This window comes from Neltuma alba, unplaced genomic scaffold, assembly GCF_004799145.2.
Source record: "Neltuma alba isolate B1F8T4 unplaced genomic scaffold, ASM479914v2 tig00012917_pilon, whole genome shotgun sequence".
Classification (NCBI taxonomy): Eukaryota; Viridiplantae; Streptophyta; class Magnoliopsida; order Fabales; family Fabaceae; genus Neltuma; species Neltuma alba.
In genome coordinates this window covers 291,736-311,463 of record NW_021637284.1, presented here as the reverse complement: position 1 = coordinate 311,463, position 19,728 = coordinate 291,736, and the positions used below count along the sequence as shown (strand labels likewise).

General features: G+C 35.8%; 2 protein-coding genes across 3 annotated transcripts; both read left to right on the top strand.

Annotated features, from left to right (window-relative positions):
* The first annotated feature begins 6,894 nt into the window (after positions 1 to 6,894).
* On the top strand, positions 6,895 to 16,017 carry LOC114732546 (nucleolar protein 6). Of its 2 annotated transcripts, XM_028919829.1 has the most exons (26): positions 6,895 to 7,050; positions 7,305 to 7,466; positions 8,079 to 8,244; positions 8,392 to 8,508; positions 8,593 to 8,717; positions 8,832 to 8,982; positions 9,601 to 9,668; positions 10,104 to 10,202; positions 10,341 to 10,456; positions 11,093 to 11,267; positions 11,356 to 11,466; positions 11,563 to 11,641; positions 11,761 to 11,904; positions 11,991 to 12,104; positions 12,347 to 12,468; positions 12,546 to 12,628; positions 12,727 to 12,851; positions 12,939 to 13,059; positions 13,162 to 13,299; positions 13,603 to 13,699; positions 13,803 to 13,922; positions 14,413 to 14,505; positions 14,608 to 14,713; positions 15,130 to 15,272; positions 15,398 to 15,487; positions 15,585 to 16,017. In XM_028919829.1, exons 1-26 carry the CDS (start codon positions 6,895 to 6,897, stop codon positions 15,714 to 15,716), a joined length of 3,153 nt encoding a protein of 1,050 aa, XP_028775662.1. In that variant the 3' UTR covers positions 15,717 to 16,017. The 2 variants fall into 2 exon arrangements, with proteins under 2 accessions (XP_028775662.1, XP_028775663.1); XM_028919830.1 differs by lacking the exons at positions 6,895 to 7,050; positions 8,079 to 8,244 and having other exon boundaries at positions 7,401 to 7,466; positions 15,585 to 15,716.
* A 938-nt stretch (positions 16,018 to 16,955) lies between these two features.
* LOC114732533 (ADP-ribosylation factor-like protein 2) lies at positions 16,956 to 19,385 on the top strand. The gene is made up of 5 exons (XM_028919816.1): positions 16,956 to 17,202; positions 17,290 to 17,400; positions 17,809 to 17,971; positions 18,449 to 18,529; positions 18,862 to 19,385. The coding sequence occupies exons 1-5, from the start codon at positions 17,138 to 17,140 to the stop codon at positions 18,997 to 18,999; spliced, it is 558 nt and encodes a 185-aa protein (XP_028775649.1). The 5' UTR covers positions 16,956 to 17,137; the 3' UTR covers positions 19,000 to 19,385.
* The last annotated feature ends 343 nt before the right edge of the window (positions 19,386 to 19,728 follow it).

Here is a 19,728-nt window from a genome sequence, read left to right as displayed (position 1 = left end):
CTTTGCCCTTCTCTCCTAGCCACACCATGTACAAATATATTCCTAATATGCAATGCCCAATATTTTCCCCCTCATTTTTAATTTTTAAGAAAAAGTTAAAGGGCAAGAGAGAGGGAGGGATAAAGTATCGTCAACGTGATCCTCTGCAGTCATCAAAGCAACCCTTGCCCTGCCCCCTCTTCTTGGGTCAGTGTGTGTTCCTACTATAAGCCAGATTGCTTCGGGTCAAAGATAGAAACTCTTCCACCAAAAGAAAAAGGTCACATGAATTATTATAAGATAAAGCCCCGACTATTTATTTTTTGATTTTTTTTTTAATTTTTAAAACCGGCATAAAGCGACCCCAGATTCATCAGAGGCCAGAGCCCGAGCAAGTCCTCTGAGAGAGTATCGACCCCATTCGATCAAAAGATTCAAAAAAACACTCACGAAGAGAGAGAAGAGAAGAGAGAATCAGATCGTCTTGAGATTGATGAACCTGCGTTCGACAAACGGGACGACCACCGCTTTCCAAAAGATGCCCTCTATTCGCCTTGTAAACTACGAGCGAAAACTGCGATTAGCCCAAGACGCTAAGCGTCACATTGTCATTTACCCTCACCTATCCTCACGCGACCCCGCCCCAGCGTGCTTCCCACGCTGCCCCCATCCCTGTTCCTTCATCCGGTTTGGGCGTGGATCGCACACTCGTGCTCAGCGAAGGAGAATTGTCGAACAGAAACAACTCCGTCATTATTAGAAGAATCTGATAGTGCTTTTCTTTGAAGTGGAAACTCTGGGATTTGCTTAATCATGATAATTCCATTCCAACCCAGAATTACGAGAGAGAGCGTGCGCGTGTGCGCGGGGCGTAGCGTGATTAGTGGTCACCGCCTCCGCACCGCAGTTAGTTCTTCACGGTCTTACATGAAAATGTCCATCATCAGGCTGTTACGTGGCTCGTTGGATTTGGTGGGACCCCGGCTGTACTGCCACACAGCATTCCGCTTTTCCAATGAAAGGCCGTGAGAAAATTGATTACTATCGTCGTATGAGCAGCGTCCTGTGTCTAATCCCACCAAAAACAAAACAAATAATCAAATAATCAAATAATAATAATCAATAATATCATCAACCGATATGCCACGTGGGTGTCGTGGGGGCAACCTGCTTGCTTGCATGCATGCATGCAAATGTGTTTACTATTTTATAATAATAAATAAAATGATCTATATGCCAATAAAATAATGTGAAGACAGTTATTACAAAAATAAACTTCGGGAACGCATAAAATTACGTACCTCAAAAGCAACGAGATACAACTGGAATGTCTGTCGTTCTCTCGCTTAGGGGTTAGCGATCTCTCTCTCTCTTTCTATTTAATTTTTTGTTTTCTTTTTCTTTTTTCTTTTTTTCTTTTTTCCGGGTTGGTGGTGTTTCAAATTTGATCCAGTGGTGGAAGAAGGCCCTTTTGGGGTAGGTAGGATTGGTCTAGGGATTTTGTAGTGGAGGTGGTAATAATGAAGATATATAATGTAGGAGTATTCTTTTTGAGGAATGTATGGAGGAACAGAGGAGAAAAGGAGTAAAAGGAGGGAAGGAGGGGAACAAGATTTAGAAAAGGGCGAGGTGGGGATATGAATTGTAAGAGGAACCTCTAATAAGCCGTCCTGCCTAAGAAAGTTGAGTTGTTGTCAGGATCATAACAACTGTAACCTCTATTTGTCTCCTCCGAGGACGTCTAACCTTTTTGGTCAAAGGATGTCTTAAAACCTGCACATATTCTAGGCCCATTGAAATAAATAAATAAACAACAATACTGTTCTTGCTCCTTTTTTTTTATTATTTATTTGTTTGGTTTCCTTTGTCATGTACAATTTGCAGGGCAGTATAAAGTGCAAGCCCATATTGTCCTTTTTACAAAAAAGAAAAAAAAACATAAATCTCATGTTACCGTTTTAACATATTTCATTTGAATTTTTTTGGGTCAACAGCACATATCGTCTGATGAAGTAGATTATTTCATGAAAATCTCACAGTAAAACTTAATAGTAACTTCTTGTTGGATGAAAAAAATTCGAATAAAAGTTGCTAAAATACTATAACACCAACAATTTGTGGGCATGCTTTAATAAAATATCAAAGCGCACAACTTCAAAGGAGTTGTTTAACCTTTAAAAAAAAAAAAAAAAGAGCGAGTCATGTTCTCTTTATATAAAGACTGAAGTTTGATCGTCGTTTTTAAGCAGGATATACTTTAAACGGTACATAATGGATTCCTTGCGTGCCATCGCCATCTTTAAACAGCTAAAAGAGTACGTTGAAGGTCTAATCACATCTGTTGTCGTTTTTATTACATGGACCCGAAACAAATGATTAAAACAGAATTTTGATTTTTTCTTTTTTTTTGAGTTACAAGAAACGGGATCGAACCGGCATCACGCACACACCCACACCACTAGGCCAACAGGCCGGTAGAATTTTGAATATTAATAATGCAATATGAGATATTAGAGGATATACAATACATTAACACTTGGACAGCCCATGAGTAAAAAATATCACGGAGAAAGGCCCGTGCGACAAACACTTAACGATTTGTCGGGACTAGAGCTGGGAATGCGGGCTGGCGGTGCGGATACGGGCCAGCCCGCAGCGGTGCGGGCCAAAAGCGGTGCGGGCTGAAGTAGCCCGCACTTTGGCGGGCTGGCATTTTGCCAGCCCGAGCCCGCCAAGGCGGGCTGGCGGGCTAGCCCGCCGGCCCGCCTAACTTTTTTTTTTTTTAAAAAAAAATTATTACTTGTATAAGTTTGGACTTAATTTGTAATGTTAAAATTGGATTTGGAGTTTTAAACTTGAGTAATGAGTTATAATAAAATAATGTGAGGATTAATTTATAATTTGAGAAGATATTTTAGAAAAACTAACACATATTTTTTTCTAAATAATTAATTTGACTATTTTTCTTATCCAAATTAATTAAGTAGATCTTTTATGTATGTATTACATATGCAATTACATGGATGAGAAGATGTAAATATGAAATTTGGGGTTAAAATCCTCCAATTATGTTGTATAACATATTAGAAATTATATAAAAATTAAAATTTAAAAAAAAAAAAAAAGCGGGCTAGCCCGCCAACTGGCGGGCTAGCCCGCGGCGGAGCGGGCTGAAAACGGTGCGGGCTGGAGTAGCCCGCACCTTGGCGGGCTGGCATTTTGCCAACCCGAGCCCGCCATTTTTGGCGGGTTGGCGGGCTGGGCCCGCGGGCCCAACCCGTATTATCAGCTCTAGTCGGGACCCAGTTTTCACCAGAGATGCAGCAAAATCATGATTATTGATTGAAAACCGGGGGGAAGAGGAGCCTTCCATTCCATTAAACCCGGGCCTGCATTAATTCAAGTTCCGCACGGTCCTCTAGGAAGAGGCAGTCGGAGATCATCTGAAAATGGAGTAGCATAGTTTGTTCTAATTCTAAACGTAAACTATCAATTTATTCGTCTTCTAAATTTATTGCTATACGGAAGAAAGTATAAATATGTGATATCTATAAATATATACTCTTCTGTCCTTGATAAGGTTTAATTTGAAAGTTGATATTAGTCCTACATGTAAGTCTTATTGCACGTGTTTATTAGTTTTTTCTGAATTAGTTATATTAATATTTTCTTAATAATAATCTTATTAACTAAGGAATTAATGAAAATTATCAGGATATTTTAGAAAAAACATATCATATTAGTTAATTTAACTAATATCTTTAACATACTAAAATTAGTTAACTAGGTACTACTTTTGATTCTTTATATAAGAATTCATTTGACTTTTATTTTGTTTTAAATATAAGATTCTGATCTATTTTGTCTCTCATATTTATCTATTTTTTAAGATAGTTCTTATAATAATAGTAGTTCTATCCAGTATACTTAATTAACAAAAATATTTTAGAAAAAATCACGCATATTTATTACAAATAACTAACTTAATTAGTTTTTTCAATTTACTTAAATCAGTCAACTAGCTCTTATATATATTAAGGACCAGATGTAGTATTAAATTAAGGATTGAAGGAGCGTCTACACAAAATTGAACATAAACTCTGTCACCCCTTATTAACGTGTTTGACTATGAGTACGTATTAAAGCTGGGATAACTTTTCATTTCCAGATAGAACTCCATTTGAAGAAGCAAGAAGGCTGGAATCCTGTTGGAGACCCTTTTGCAGATGATCACGAGCTGAAGATCTATACTCTGCGTTCTTGCCTATGTCTGAAATTCCATCATGCTAATCATTTCAGACTTGGACCATGACTATATTCCCTGCTTTATTTCCTTTTCTTCTTTTTTGTTTTTTTTTTCTTTTAATCTCATGATTTCGAATTCGGAATTTCCCAGGCCAAAATATTCGAGTGCCGTGTGTTGAACTTTCCTGTTCATGTGGTTCTCTTTTTTTTTCCTTTTTTTCCCCCCCGGGGACTGAGTTCATGTCGTTCTTTTTGGTTCGACTCATAAACTTGCCATGCCATTCCAGCGATATTCTCTTCAGAGGTATTTTGTTTTTTGTTTTTTTTTGAATTGGGGCTTACAGAACGAACCTGTTATAATTCAATCGAGAAATTGCATGAAATCCCGATTTCTTCTTCTCTTCTCTTGATTTCTGGATGTTTCAGAATGAAGTCACCTGTCAGACCGCAAGAGTTTTAAAGATGGACCAGGGAAATAATGTAATGCTTTGGCTGCAGGAGCTGGAGAAGGCACCCACGCAGTGATTGTACTACTTCCGGTCATTAATATAATATATTGTTTTAATTTTTATTTTGATTCTAAATATAAGATCCTAATTTAATTTATCTTTCATCTTTATATATTTTTTTCCAATGTGATCTTTCTAATAATGTTAATTCTATCCAATACACTTAATTAGTAAAGATATTTTAGGAAAGTTAACACCTATTTATTATAAATAACTAACTTAACTTATTTTTTAATCTCCTCAAATTAGTCAACTAATTCTTATAATTAGCAGTAGAGGTAGTATGTTATATGACGCTAATAAAATACGAGTTCAGATGTTGCTAAAATTGAACATATCAGGTTTGAATTGACGTAATAATCTCACTCAACAAAATTAAATAAGAATGGCATAAACGGCAACATAATCTATCTAAGCCTGAGGTGGGGAGAGCAAGCTTCATATAAACGCACACACGCACACAAATGTATATATCAATAAAGATTAAGATCAATCTGCACATAAACACACACACACACACCCACCTCAATAAAGATTAAGGCATCGTTTGGGTGATAAGTCACCCAAACACCCACCCAATTTGCATAAACCGTGGTTTTGGAAAAAACAAAATTTTGTTGCTTTTGGAGAAAAAAGGGAGAGTGTGAGAGCCTATAGGATATGTATCTTGTTATTTTTTTTATAAACATATTTTTTTATAAACATATTTAATCTTATATTTTATAAATACATATACATATTAATTATTTATTAATTATATTATCTTATGTATTATTAATCATGTTAATAAAAAAATATATTATTAACAATTTTATTCCTTCAAATTAAAATATATCATAAAATCTATTTTTTCTGTAATTATTATATTAACTTATGTCTTTTTTTTAGTAATTTGTATATATAAAAAGTGCTTCTGATAACAACTATCCAAACACTCTCACTTCTCAAAATCACTTTTTCATAACATTTATTCTTTCCAAAATCTATTCTCCAGAATCACTTTTCCAAACCACGGTTTGGTTTCATCCAAACACATCTTAAGATCAATCTACATTCCCACCTTGATCATCTGGGCTTTCACTGGGTCCAATGGGTTCGTGAGGCTTTACTGGATCTTGCAGCCCAGAATGAGTTTTGTGTTTTACTCCTCTGGTAACAAAGTGGGCCAAGCCCACTCATAAACAAAGGGAGGCAGATGGCATTAAAAAGCACCAAACCACGACTCTCAGTGATAATTCTGTCATGCGATAGTTTAGTTTTACCCAAGTAATTTGGAATATGTAGAAGCCTACACCCTAAAGGCATGAACAACTAACGCAACACACAGTCAAACGGCTAATTATCCTAAAGCGACCTGGTATTTTGTGTATTGTTCTTCGTGACAATCATCACCTCCCCTTCTCTGGCATCAATTTCACTTTGCTGGCAAGAAAGTTAACAATTCCCATCAGCTTTTTTTTTTCTTTTAAAAAAAAGTTCACTGCTCATTCCATATCCATCTTTACACAATATATTATATTGATATAATTTTTTTTTGCATGAATACCTATTTTAAAAGACAGTCAAGTATAAAATATTTGGACAGCATTTTAATGGTGACATTAATATAGTGCATGAATAATTGTCATTGATATACTGCGTGAAATAGTTACCAAAATGAGAACTTCGTTTTGATAAAAGCATATGCTTGGATTGGGAAAGCCTGGTTTTCCAAAGAAAAAAACAAATTAGCTGCAGTTTCTAGATAAGAAAATTAAATACCACTAATTCATAGAAATTCAATTTTTTACATGTTTATTGTAAATGACGCAAACTTGTAAATCTAAAAATTTAAATTTTAAACAGAAATTGTCAAATTTGACTTTTAAATAAAGCAATTTAACTTTACCATTTTCGGATTACAATCTGGTGGGAGGGTTTCTTTCTTTAAAACATCCGATGCCTCTGTGTCATTTGATTGTCTTGACAGATATGTGGGGAACATGACTTCGCACTAAAAATAAAAACACAAAACAGAGAACCCGCCGTTTTCGTTTGAGCCTGTCCCTCCCGACTCCCGCCATCCTTCTGCCAAAAACCCTAAACCCCAAAGCACTGAGTACGGGCGCTTCTCTAAGACAGATTCTCTGACTCCTGCAAATAAAAATCATTTGACGGAACGATGGACGACGCTACGCTTATGGACTCTATGGACTTGAAGGTGAGAGAGCTATTGAAGGAGGTTCAACTAGACTATTCTCCTCCATTCACTAAGTTCGTTGATGACACTGTCTCCGCCGTCAAAGCATGCATCGATAAGATCCCGGAAGATGTTAAGGTTATTCTTTACCTGTCTCTTTCAGTGTGCCTGTCTGTCTCTGCGTTGTATTTTATAAATGCGTGTATCTTCATTATTAACTAAGGATATTCTTAAGTTATTGATTCCTCATGTCCTTCAATTTGATGTACTTTGTTGAGATATTTGGTATATCACCAAGGAAATGAAAGCAACTGTTGCAGCTTACATTACTGGAGTTTCGAGAATGCCATACTGACTGAGCTCAACGTTCGAAATCATTAACAACTTTCCAGGTAACGGCCGATACAGCTCCAAATTTTGTGAGGGACATAGGCGCCGATAAAGTTGAGTTCAAGTTCAAGAAGCCTACATCTATTAAAATCGGGGGCAGTTATGCCACGCAAACTCTTGCAAAGCCCGGAGTAAATGTTGACCTTATTATCAGGTTGCCGAAGGTACTCAATTGATGTGCTTGAACTCTCTAACTCGGCATTATAGAAAAAAGGGATCAATAAATCTCACTGGTTGTGTATCATGCTTTGAATTGTTATTAAGCTGCAGAGTTTGCAACGATGCTACAATAGCTCATCTTAGATTCTAAAAGCATGCATTTCAGAAAATCAAATGTCAGAAAATTTAATATATCAATTTTGGGTCAACCCTGCCAACTGCAAAATCGCAGTTATTTTTGTTGAATTGAAAAAGTTTGCTAGGATAGTCTCACAAAGGATGGGGTGTGTCCTCAAAATAGAAGCACATAGCCTCTTAACTCTTGTACAGGACCATGAGAAGATTAACTTCTTTCCTTTTTCTTGATTTGGTGACTATTTGGATTTCATGAAAAGGAATAAATCGAAACATGATTTGAAGTCATGGAGCAGGAAAGGTAGTTATAATATTTTGACATCTAAAGTGCAGAAAGTGCTGTAGGAAATATAATCATATAAATATCAATAAAACAGCTGAACAATTTAAAATTTCGATTAAAATGAATTCAACCTCATCGTGAGGGTGAGAAAGAGAATGCAAGAGACAGTACCTTCTAACTGTTTTCCCTATCTTCTCAGGAGAGTTTCCACGAGAAAGATTACTTAAATTATAGATACCATGCCAAGAGATGCCTGTATCTTTGCTTGCTGAAAAAGTACTTGGATACCTCTGCATCTTTTGATAAGGTTGAGTGGTCTACGCTGCAAAATGAAGCCAGAAAACCTATACTAATTATTCATCCAGGTTTATGCTCCATTTCAGCACTTCAATATTGTTTTCATCTCCTTTAAAGGATATTGACTTGACTGGTGAAAAAGAGCAGCGGTGTTCTGTTGTGAACTATCTTATACTATACAATTATTTTGCTAATAAAAAAAAGTGGCATTGCAGCTGCAAAGGTTGCTGAAGTTCCTGGTGTTTGTATAAGAATAATTCCATCAGCAATGTCTTTATTTAGCATATCAAGGTTGAACCTGAATCGTAATAACATTCATACTCCTAATCAAGGTTTGTGCCTTAAGCACTAGCATTTATGCTGTTCATTTGATCTTTCCTTTTTAATTTTGTTAATCTTTATCTGTTAATGTACAGCTCTTGAGGCTACACCAAAATACAATAGTAGTATTCTGGAAGATATGTTTTTAGAGGACACCGAATTTATTGATAAAAGTTTTTCTAGATGGAAGGAACTAAGAGAGGCTTCAACATTGCTCAAGGTTTGATATGTGAAAATCTTCTCCATCAATCAATATATTTAATACATTTAATACATATATTTGGCCAATATATACAAGTTGAGGCAGAATAAATTGCTGGTTTTTGTTGGTTAGGTTTGGGCTCAACAGAGAAGTTCAATATATGCTTATGATTGCCTAAGTGGATTTTTGATCTCTGCTATTCTGGCATATCTTCTGACAAGGCAGCAAATCAGCATGTCAATGAAGGCAATCCAAATATTTCGTGTTACCATGAACTTTATTGGTATGCATATAGACTCTCTCCCTTGGCAGTTCAGAGATTTTTGTTTATCCCTCTATTTGATATATTAGATTACTATACTTTACTATGAATGCCACAATAGTATAAAAAGAAGTTTGTCTAAAGCAAAATTGTTGAGTTCTGGTACGTGCTATCTCCCGATGTTAGTATGGTTCGTTTGATTGCAATAATAGGGTAACAATCAGTTACCACTATAGTTTATCCTAAAGATGATACAAGCTTCTCGGTTTCCCACAAAATGCCATGAAAAGCAATTTTTGAGCACTCCCTTTATACCTGATCTGTAATTGAAGCCAACAATTTCTTTTACCTTTCCTCCCAAAGAATTGGGAAAACTACCTGTTGTTGCCATATATATTATTTGCTATTAAACCGGATGAAGTTACTGACATAGTTGCAATGTTACAATATATTATGTTTATTATGCTGATGACGAAAGTAGCATGAATTTTGGAGGGTTGAGTCTGCTAAGTTTTTTTAGTTGGTTAAATTTCAAGATAAACAATTTGGGGTTATTGGTTTGAGAGCAAGAGCGTGTGTGTGTGTGCGTGCGTGTGTGTTACTATGCATGGATACTTATAATGACTATTGCTTTTGCAGCCAATTCAGAGTTGTGGAGCCGTGGCCTTTATTTTCCTCAGGAAGGCCAGAGTAGTATTACTAAAGAGGTGAATACTCCCTTCAATATCTGTGTAGCAATTTTTTTTTTGGGTCAAAAAATATCTGTGTAGCCATTTGTTTTTAATGTTTAGTTTATGCTTGAAAAGTAATTTTGGATATGATTTTTTATTTCTCGTTCAGTTGGCTATTTGTTTTGACATTTTTAATTTTATTACCTTGAAATGGTGTAAACTTTGACATAAATAAAATATATTGCGATAATGCAGTGTAAGGCTAATGAAATTCAACGGAAGGTTTCATGATTATATTTTAATCTAATACATGATGGTTTGATCGTGAGGGGGTTCATGCAGTGATGTTAATTTTTTCCCCATGTCAACTTTTTATTTTTGTCTTTTTCAATTTGAGTTCTTTACTGTCGGCTCCACAAAGTTTTTGAAATATTACTCACAAGTTATTGTGCTTGTGATTACCATTTGCAGGAAAGGATTCAATTTAAAAAGTCATTTCCAGTTGTCATTTGCAATCCATCTGGAAGATTCAATTTGGCTTTCCGGATATCTAGAATTGGTTTTGCTGAGGTACTTTATGCCTGTGTTTTTCGGGATGTCTAGAACAGAAACCAGCTTGTGTGTGTGTGTCTTATTTTTTTAAATTTTGCCACTGGTGATACTCATTTTGATTCTTAAACTATGGTCCTTTTATATGTCTACATTTAGCTTCAAGATGAGGCTGCTTTGACGCTTAAATGCCTGGAGAAATGTAAAGATGGTGGATTTGAGGAAATCTTTATGACTAAGATTGACTATGCTGCTAAATACGACTACTGCATAAGGTAATATAGTATTGTTTTATAATTTTATATTGATTTGGGGAAAGACTTTGCCTCTTAGATATTATTATTTGAATGGATATCCTTGCTCTATATTTTGACTTGGAATTTCAAGTATGGTTTAATTACTTGGACGTTTCTATAATCATTTGTTCTTTATACAAAACACATGCTTTGGTGCCTATTCCTCTGGTACATATCGCAGCTAGCAAAATTTTGAATGGATTCATTATAAAATAAAAAGGAAAAAAATTAGTGTTAGATGTTAAATTTCAATTCAGAGTAGTAGAAAGCAGATATTCTTTGATAGTTATGTTTATGGCTGCCTGCATTCTATTTCCTTTAATAATTTCGTAAATTGGCACTAAGGGTTTTGTCACATAGACTTTAGTGTCTTAATTTCCTGAGTTTTGGTTTGTGTTATGGGTGGATGGATTGAATTTTATGAATTTCACTTCAATTCACTTTTAGTATCATAAAATTGTTTTTGTTTAAACTGTTGGACTTTTGATAAATTAAAATACAGTTTTGCACTGCAGCCCTTCTGTCAATTGATAATGGTTTGTTTACCGGATCGTTTCTTGATTAATTGCTTTGTTATTAAAGCTCATTGGTAATTCTCTGTGTTTGCTATTATAGAATAAATTTAAAGGGAAAGAAGGAGGCATATGCATTGGGATTTTGTTCAGACAATGAATGTTGGAGAATATATGAGGAAAAAGTACATGGTATTCTAACTAAGGGGTTGAATGATAGAGCAAAGTTCATCCGTGTTACCTGGAGAAATGCAGAGTCACAGTGGAGTGTAGAAGATGTATGGAATTGATTATCAGCCTTTAACATTTCATTCTATCTATACTTCATGGTTTGAGTCCTAATTCTAATCTTTTTAACTACTCCAGGGCATGTCTACACTTGATAAAGAGCCATTATTTATTGGAATTTCAGTGAGTAATGTGGAGAAAGCATTTAGGATGATTGATATTGGCCCCAATGCTGGAAATAGTGAAGAGGTATCTGCTGTTTCTCTTGGCACTGACGCATTTTCTTTTTTCGTTTTCAAAACTTGGGTTTGATACAACACTAGTTAAACTTATTACCCAAAACAGGTGCAAGAATTTCGGAAGTTCTGGGGGGAAAAAGCAGAGCTTAGGCGATTTAAAGATGGTAGAATTGCAGAAAGCACAGGCAAGTTATTTTCTGGTTTGGCAATTGGTTTTGTTGATTCGATATAATTACCATTACTTTCTTTGAACATATCAAGTATCATGGTGATTTACATGATTCCTGGTTGTTTTCTTCCCCAGTCTGGGAAAGTGAGAAGTGGGCAAGACATCTTATTTTAAAAAGAATAGTGGAGCATATACTCACTCGACATCTCTCTCTGTTGAAAGAAAATATTGTAGTTGCCGTGGATCAACTTGATTTCTCTTTGCTACATGGAGCTGGTGGTAAAATCTTAGTTAAATTATCTTTGTTGTCTTCTATAATTAACTTATTATCTCCCGCAATGTTTTGATCTTAAAACATTTTACAGATCCAATTTCATATACTGAGAGTTTGCTTAAGGCATTTGATGTCTTATCAAAGCGCTTGCGTCTAGTTCCAGACATCCCTTTGAAGGTGTCTAGTGTACAGCCTTTAAACTCTGGTATTTTCTCCACCTGGGAAAAATATTATTCTATCAAAGATATACTATATTCTTAAAGTTCTCTGAACTGTTTTGTAAAGACATCTTTGTGTCAATGCTTGGGTTTGTGTTGTTGGGTAAAGAGAAAAAAACAAAAACTATACTGACCTAAGAATAAGGGTGTTTATGTTTTTATATGTAATGGAGTTATTGGGTAATACTAGTTTGAATCTTTGAGCCTTCGTATTCATTATTGTTTACAGCTTTCAGGTTGACATCAGCCTTCCCTCCTGAACCTCATCTTTTGGCTAGTGAAAAAAATGAGTTTGTTAAACTGAATAATGCCATCCCGTCTTGCATTCAACCACTGGAAGTTATGATTCAGGTATGGTAGAAGAAACCTGTCTCGCTTTTGAGATGATTTTCTGTGGTAAATTTATGGATTCTTGCTTGCTCTTACAGCTGGAAGGTTCTGGTAACTGGCCAATGGATGAAGTTGCAGTGGAAAAGACGAAATCGGCCTTCCTTCTTCAGATTGGAGAGAGGTGGGTCAGGGTTGGATTCTTTATTGATTACTGGGTTTTGTTATTTATCTATTCATTTATTATTTATTAACTTTAATTTGATGCTGCAATCATAACAGTCTTCAAAAACTATGGGGAATGACATGTATTGCGACCGAGGATAATGTGGATGTATTATTATCTGGATATGCATTTCGTCTTAAAATTTTGCATGAGAGGGGCCTCAGTTTGCTCAGCAAGGAAAGTATGGACTTTAACTTATAATCCGAGTGACTGGTTCATTAAGATTTCTGCCGGTCAGTTCTACTTATCAAACCACTTTAACTTCCAGGTGAGAATGGTCAAGAAAAGCGTGTTTCTTTGACAGACAAGAAACTTTTCATCTGTAGTCAACATTCTAGCATGATTAATGGATTACAAAGCCGTTACCCAATATATGCATCAGTAGCTAGGTAAATATTTGAATACTTATATTTTAAGCAGTTTTCAGATTTTAATATATGACATATACAGGCTATTCATGTATGTATGTGTTTGTCGGTGTGTGTGTGAAGGCTTGCAAAACGATGGGCTGCTTCACATCTATTTTCGGCTTGCTTGGTAGAGGAAGCAGTTGAGCTTTTGGTTGCATCCGTCTTTCTTAATCCATTGCCATTTAATACTCCTTGCTCAAGGATAACTGGGTTTTTAAGGTGAAGTTCCAAATTCTGTCTGTTTGTAATCAGCAACCATGTTTCTATGAGTAGATGCAACAATAGCCTGAGCAGTACTTATCTGAATGCTGCATAGATTTTTGATACTACCTCTGATATTAAATGTAAGATCCACTTTGTAGCGCAAAATACACCATGAGGTGGATCTTATATTTAGGATCGGAGGCAGTATAATTTTCTTTTTATATGTTGGCTATGATCTACCATTTAATGAAATGGGTACGTTGTCGTTTGGGACTTTTTCCTAGTCTTGATGACTTCCTATGTTTTATTGATCAACAGATTCCTTCGTTTACTCTCAGAGTATGGCTGGACATTCTCTTCATTGGTTGTTGACATAAATAATGACCTAAGCCAAAGCGATAAGAAAGAAATAACCGTAAGTCCTTTTCTTTTAAGGTGTGTGTGGGTTAGAACTAATGATTATGTTGGTCTTCATTAATTTCATTCTGTGCTTGATAATAACTATATCAAATTTTTAGGATAACTTTGTGTTGAGCAGAAAGGTTCAGGGAGAGAATGGAGTAAGGCCAGCTATGTTTATAGCCACGGTTTATGATAAAACATCTGAGGCATGGACAGGATCCTCACCAAGTGCATTGGTTCGTTGTTCTGTAAACTGGATAATTTCTCTGCAAACTCATGTCAAAAGTGAAATATTATATTGTTTTTCAACTTGCTAGCTCTGTGGGCCTGATTTTGGTTGGTTGCCATTGCTTCACGAAAACTATGTTCCTTGTAATGTCTTTCTGCCCTCTGTTTGATAGTGCACTAAATGTTAGTAGTTTTTCTACAATTATGGTGTGGCGTAGGAGTTGGGTTGTTGCTAAGTATAGTTACATCGCCATTGATGCCTTCAATAATTTGGACCTGATAATCATTGCATATGCATGCCGTATATGGAATTTTCCAGAGGTTATACTATCTTAGATCCACCAAATACAAGGAATGCATATTAATTTTTTAAGCCAATTCCGCATTTAACATGCTTAATACATGGTCTCCTCCTCCGCTTCTCTATTGCATGCTTATATAGGATAATGAGGCGGTGCTGATGCGTTTCATGTGACCCTTGATTTTTTCATCCAACAGGAACTTAAACGGCTGGTGGCTTATGCCCGTAGTAGTGCAAACTTGTTGACGAAACTTATATTTCAGGATCAGATTGGTCCATACAGATGGGAGGTGAGAGTAACACATTTTTAATTTCTTATTCATTTTAACTTTTGATTTTAGAAAAAAGATGTTTTTTCAGAGACTGTTAAGAATTTTCAATTCTTGCTGCAGTGCCTTTTCCGAACTCCTTTGAACAATTATGATGCCATAGTTCTTCTTCACAGAGATAAACTCCCTGATCCGCAAAGACTTCTCTTCCCGTCAGAAGTTGCTCATGGTATATAGTTAATTATTGCTTGTCGTAATTTTTATGTAAATTTGATATTATGGAGTCAATTATTTAAAATATTTTGAATCTAAATTATTGTTTTTAGCTGCTGGGACTTCTATACTTTATGTTAGTTTTTAATATGATTGGGCTAGTCTATAAACTAAAACTAAAATATATTGGTTGTTGTGCATGTTGACGGATGTTCAAAACTTCTGTAAAATCCTAAGAAGCGATTAAAATGTAATTCTTCGTTTGTTCGGAATTAGAATATAGTCGACCACATCGCATGAAGCATGTAACTGTGGCATAAGTTGGCTTAAAACTGTGGGCTGGGAATTAATATGTTAAAAAGCATGATCTTCTGTATCTCAAGCTATGATTAATTGGTTAATCTAGTTTAATAATTGTTTGCATTTTTTTAGGAAAACTTGTTGTTAGAGGACATGCTAGCAAGTGTTTCCAGCCTGTGCTTTTGCCTAGAGATTTGAAGGGGAGGCCAGAGGAAGTTAAAAGCAAGTTGCTGGTTGACTTTGATCCATTAAGATTCTTCATCAGGGATTTAGAGGCAAGTGCCCTCAAATTCATTTAATATTTGATCATAATGCTTTTTTTTCCCCCTCCCCTCTGCTTCCCGTTCATAGTACACCCTCAAATCTTCTGATTCGCATACTTTTCGTTGATCACTTACAGAAAGAGTTCTCCACCACGTTCAAGGTATGGTACGATTTGTTGGGAGGTGACGCCGTTGGCCTAACGTGGGTTGAAAGTTATTCTTCAAAGGTAAAATTGCGAACACATTGGGAGTCCGACTTACCGAGTACATCAGCATGAATGTTTAACTTTTCGTCACTGAAATGTTTCTTTTTCTATTTTCAAGAAACGGAAGCAAGAGGAAGTAGTTGAGAAGGACGAATATGACCCAAGCAAATTGCTGAAGTCAGTAGGTGATGCTGGGAAAGGTTTTGTGAAGAGTATTTACTTTCTCAAGCCCCCAAGGCTCTCGAATTAATTGGCGTTAAGACATTTGAATATTTGTTGTTCTTCAAATTTTGTCCCAATTCATTGCTAATTTGATTTAATATAATTAGTGTGGCTGCCAATATGCCGCCATGATAGAGCATGAAAATACACTTACGGGAAATGGTAGAATTGGAGATTGGTATATGTAGATCCTTCTCCTCAGTCGACTTGTCTGGGTATAGGAAGAAGCGAAATAAAAGTAGATTGGAATGCTTATGGCTGAAGCAGATTGTATGCTTCCCTGTGAATTTGCGGATAAAATGAAATCCCACCAAATTTCCCGCTGCGCATTTTTCATTTATTCGAAATTCACCATTCTTACGCCTTGTTGACCCAAAAAAAGAAACCTTATACTTTCAGCGTCAAGATTAATGGTCCAGGGGCTGTTTGAATTATTTTTTATGGAAATGATTTTACGGAGGTAGTTACGGGAGAGGAGTTTTATTTTTATTTTTATGAAAGCATTTTCTTCAGAGTGTTTTTGAGGTTTTGCCAAACTCCTTAACGCTAAAAGGCTGACCAAAAAAAAATGTTAATGCTCAAAGGACATTTATTTTCAATATTCACAATCTGAGGTAAAAAAAATCACATCCTTTAGAAATGGCTGTCAGTATTTTTTTTTTTTGGGCTAAAATGACTTCCATTAATTATTTCCGTGTTTTTGGGGGTTAAAGAGTATAGTTTTGAAGAAAAGTGAAATAATTAAATTCCTCTAGTGAAAGAATTACATAAAAGGGAGCATACTCTTATAAAAAAAATAATATACAAAATGTCACATTAATTTAAAAAGATGTTAAATCTTCTAACATTCTTGTTTGCCTATTTCTCTATATTAAGAAGTGTTTTTAATTTACTTTTTATGTCATTCACAATTTGGAGTTTCTAAATCAAGGACGACTTAGTACGATTAACCTGTTGATAATGTAGCTTTGGAGATATGTCAAATACGGGACAATGCACAGTGGCTTTGAAAATGAATTTTAAAAAGGAAGAAGACGAGAATGTGACGGAGGTATGAATACGTGGGAGGGGAAAATGGCGCCAAAATTGAAACATACTCGCTTTGTAAGAATGGATGGGATTTTTTTTTTTTTTTGACCAGCGAATGGATGGGATACTACCATAAAATATGGTGTCAAATAATATGTTCAATTCCTATTTTTAAAATCTTGACCAGTTTTTCTTTAAGCCATTGGATGAATCTAACGATGGCCATTAAGGCACTTTGGGAGCAATTGAGGTGATCTGGATCCACAAGGAGCGACCAATGGCAGCCCCTCCCATTCCTCGGTTCCCCTCCCGGCCTCCGCAGCTCTCCTTGTCGCCTTGGAAACTAAGCTTTGACTACTCAAATTTTAATTCGAAAACTTCACAGCTATATATTTCTGGCATTTGTTCTGACGCAGATCTATGGGTCTTCTCAGCATCATTCGGAAAATCAAAAGGAAAGAGAAGGAAATGCGCATTCTCATGGTGTAAGCAATTTCTCTATTCTTTCGCAAATCGTTATTCTCTGTATCTCTGTTCCTTCTACTTACAAATCGGTCTTGATCGTTATGCAGCGGACTGGACAATTCGGGGAAAACCACGATAGTTTTGAAGATTAACGGAGAAGACACTAGCGTAATTAGTCCTACCCTTGGTTTTAACATCAAAACCATCACCTACAAAAAGTAAAATTCAGTATCTTATCGTTTTCCCCTTCATTTCATTACTGAATCAGCTTATAAGTAACGCGTGTTTTATCTTTTTTGTTCTGATTTTATGACAGCAATTTATTATATCTCTGCTATTAATCTTGTAGACTGTAGTTGTTGGTTTGGGAATTAAATGGAGTTAGTTTATTCTCATCTAGATGCTTATGGAACACTTCAGATATAAAATTTTGTGTTCTTGCTTCTTCACATGCTGTACATTCCAAGAGCATGACTGTTTTTTTTTTCCCCCAAAAAAAATTGCTTCGTATTTCACTTTAAACTTGCAGCGCATACTTGATCATTGACATTCTTTGTTACAGTTTGCTTCGCAAAGTATCGTGATATAACTGGCTATAAACAATCTGTCCATGCTGGCATTGGCAGGTATACTCTCAATATATGGGATGTTGGGGGACAAAAGACAATAAGATCTTATTGGAGAAACTACTTTGAGCAAACGGATGGTTTGGTCTGGGTAGTTGATAGTTCAGATCTACGAAGGTTGGGTGATTGCAAAATGGAGCTGGATAACCTTTTGAAGGAAGAGGTTTGTTCAATATTTATTTTTCATCAACTGAGCAACTTGCTTACTTAAGTCCTTCTTTGGGAATATTATATCATCAGTCCATCCTCCCCATGTTTGATTAGCTTAAACTGCTATGCATACTTTTGAGCTAGTACTACCTGTACTTGGTAATCTGCTGCTTAAGGATTGTTGCTTGTGGACCAGTGCCTTAAGATGATTCCGGGATTTAAAGTTTGTTTATACTTTCAGTAGTCCCTTTGCTTTGCTTTTCCTTATAATAACTTGCTTCTTTACTGCGGAGAAGGTATAGCCGTAACCCAATTACAAGCACTTCATCGTTTATCACGTAGAAGAAGAAAAATTTGCTGTGACAAAACCAATCGAAGTATTTCCTGCGGACACCAATTTGGGGTGCTCGATTGAATCCTCTTTCTCTTTCATAGTCTACAGTTTTTGTTGGAGCGTTTGGTTTGTAATACTTGGTATTTTCATACACAGAGACTATCTGGAGCATCTCTACTGATACTAGCAAATAAGCAGGACATTAAAGGCGCTCTTGCACCTGAAGAAATAGCCAAGGTATGCTTATGGTTTGGGATGCTCCCTTCATCTGTAGCATTTCAGGAATTCATACAACTGACCATAGTTAATTTTGTCGAAGATTATAAAATCAACACGTATAGCGTGATGATGTTACATCCGTTAACAAAATGCTAATATCCTATTTCCATAACATATGCCTTATAGCCCAGACTGCGGGATTATTATTATAGTTGTATTCGCTAGCTCATGATTGTAATTTGTAACTATATTTGGTCCAATTATCACAAAAAAAAGGGGAAAGGGAAATAAAGAAAGAAAGAAGAGCATCTAAAAAAGGATCTTAATTTCTGAAATGCCCTCATATACAGGTGCTGAACTTAGAAGCCATGGAGAAATCACGGCACTGGAAGATAGTTGGCTGCAGTGCATTTACGGGTCAGGGTCTGCTTGAGGGATTCGATTGGTTAGTCCAGGACATAGCCTCTAGAATTTACATGCTTGACTAGTCCTTTTTCATGAAATGGTTCCAATCCCTAACCTGATATTGCTTGTCTGGCGAAAATCGTGAGTGTACTGCATCACTGAATGATGTATAACATTCTTGGATACATGCAAGTTTTCGACAGATTGCTTGATCCACAAGATTGTGAAAGAACCGCCTTGTGAGAATGGGAACGTCACTGCGTTCTTTCTTGTAAACCATGTGAAGTAGCTGTGCCCTTAAACAAGTCGGTGCTCCCAACTTGGTAGTTCGACGTTCATGTGAATATGTAGACTTGCCGTATTTCATCATTTTATCTGAACTAGATTTATTAGCCTGTGCACGGTTGATTAAAAAATATTGTAGTCATATTTGTAGACTTGTTATTTTTATTTTACTATATGTTTTTAATTTTAATTTTCGTATTTTCTTATATATTTAAATATTTTCCCATAAAATGACACTTTTGTTTTTGTTTTTTAAAAAAAATCGTGATATATTATCCTTCATACTAAAACAAGAAAAAAACGTTCGATCTTTTGCGTTAATTGCAACTTAGTCCATTTTTGTTTCCTGCCAACTGAATTTGATGCAATGCGCCTTGATCCTCCCCCCCCCCCCCCAAGGCATAGGTTTTTCTAATGAAAGTAATCCTATTCCGTTGGGCCTTAAATTTTAAACCTTAATACCTGTATATGAGTTAAATTGTGCTAAGCTTTAAGCAAAGTAAAATTAAAAAACTAAACTATACTGA

What these genes read in the sequence shown, in the direction of transcription:
- LOC114732533 (XM_028919816.1), top strand. Translation starts at nt 17,138, where the DNA reads ATGGGTCTTCTCAGCATCATTCGGAAAATCAAAAGGAAAGAGAAGGAA. An exon ending in GAAATGCGCATTCTCATGGT is followed by an intron (nt 17,203 to 17,289) that starts GTAAGCAATTTC and finishes ATCGTTATGCAG; the next exon opens with CGGACTGGACAATTCGGGGA. An exon ending in AAAACCATCACCTACAAAAA is followed by an intron (nt 17,401 to 17,808) that starts GTAAAATTCAGT and finishes TGGCATTGGCAG; the next exon opens with GTATACTCTCAATATATGGG.
- LOC114732546 (XM_028919829.1), top strand. Translation starts at nt 6,895, where the DNA reads ATGGACGACGCTACGCTTATGGACTCTATGGACTTGAAGGTGAGAGAG. An exon ending in TATACTAATTATTCATCCAG is followed by an intron (nt 8,245 to 8,391) that starts GTTTATGCTCCA and finishes GTGGCATTGCAG; the next exon opens with CTGCAAAGGTTGCTGAAGTT. An exon ending in TTGAAAGTTATTCTTCAAAG is followed by an intron (nt 15,488 to 15,584) that starts GTAAAATTGCGA and finishes TCTATTTTCAAG; the next exon opens with AAACGGAAGCAAGAGGAAGT.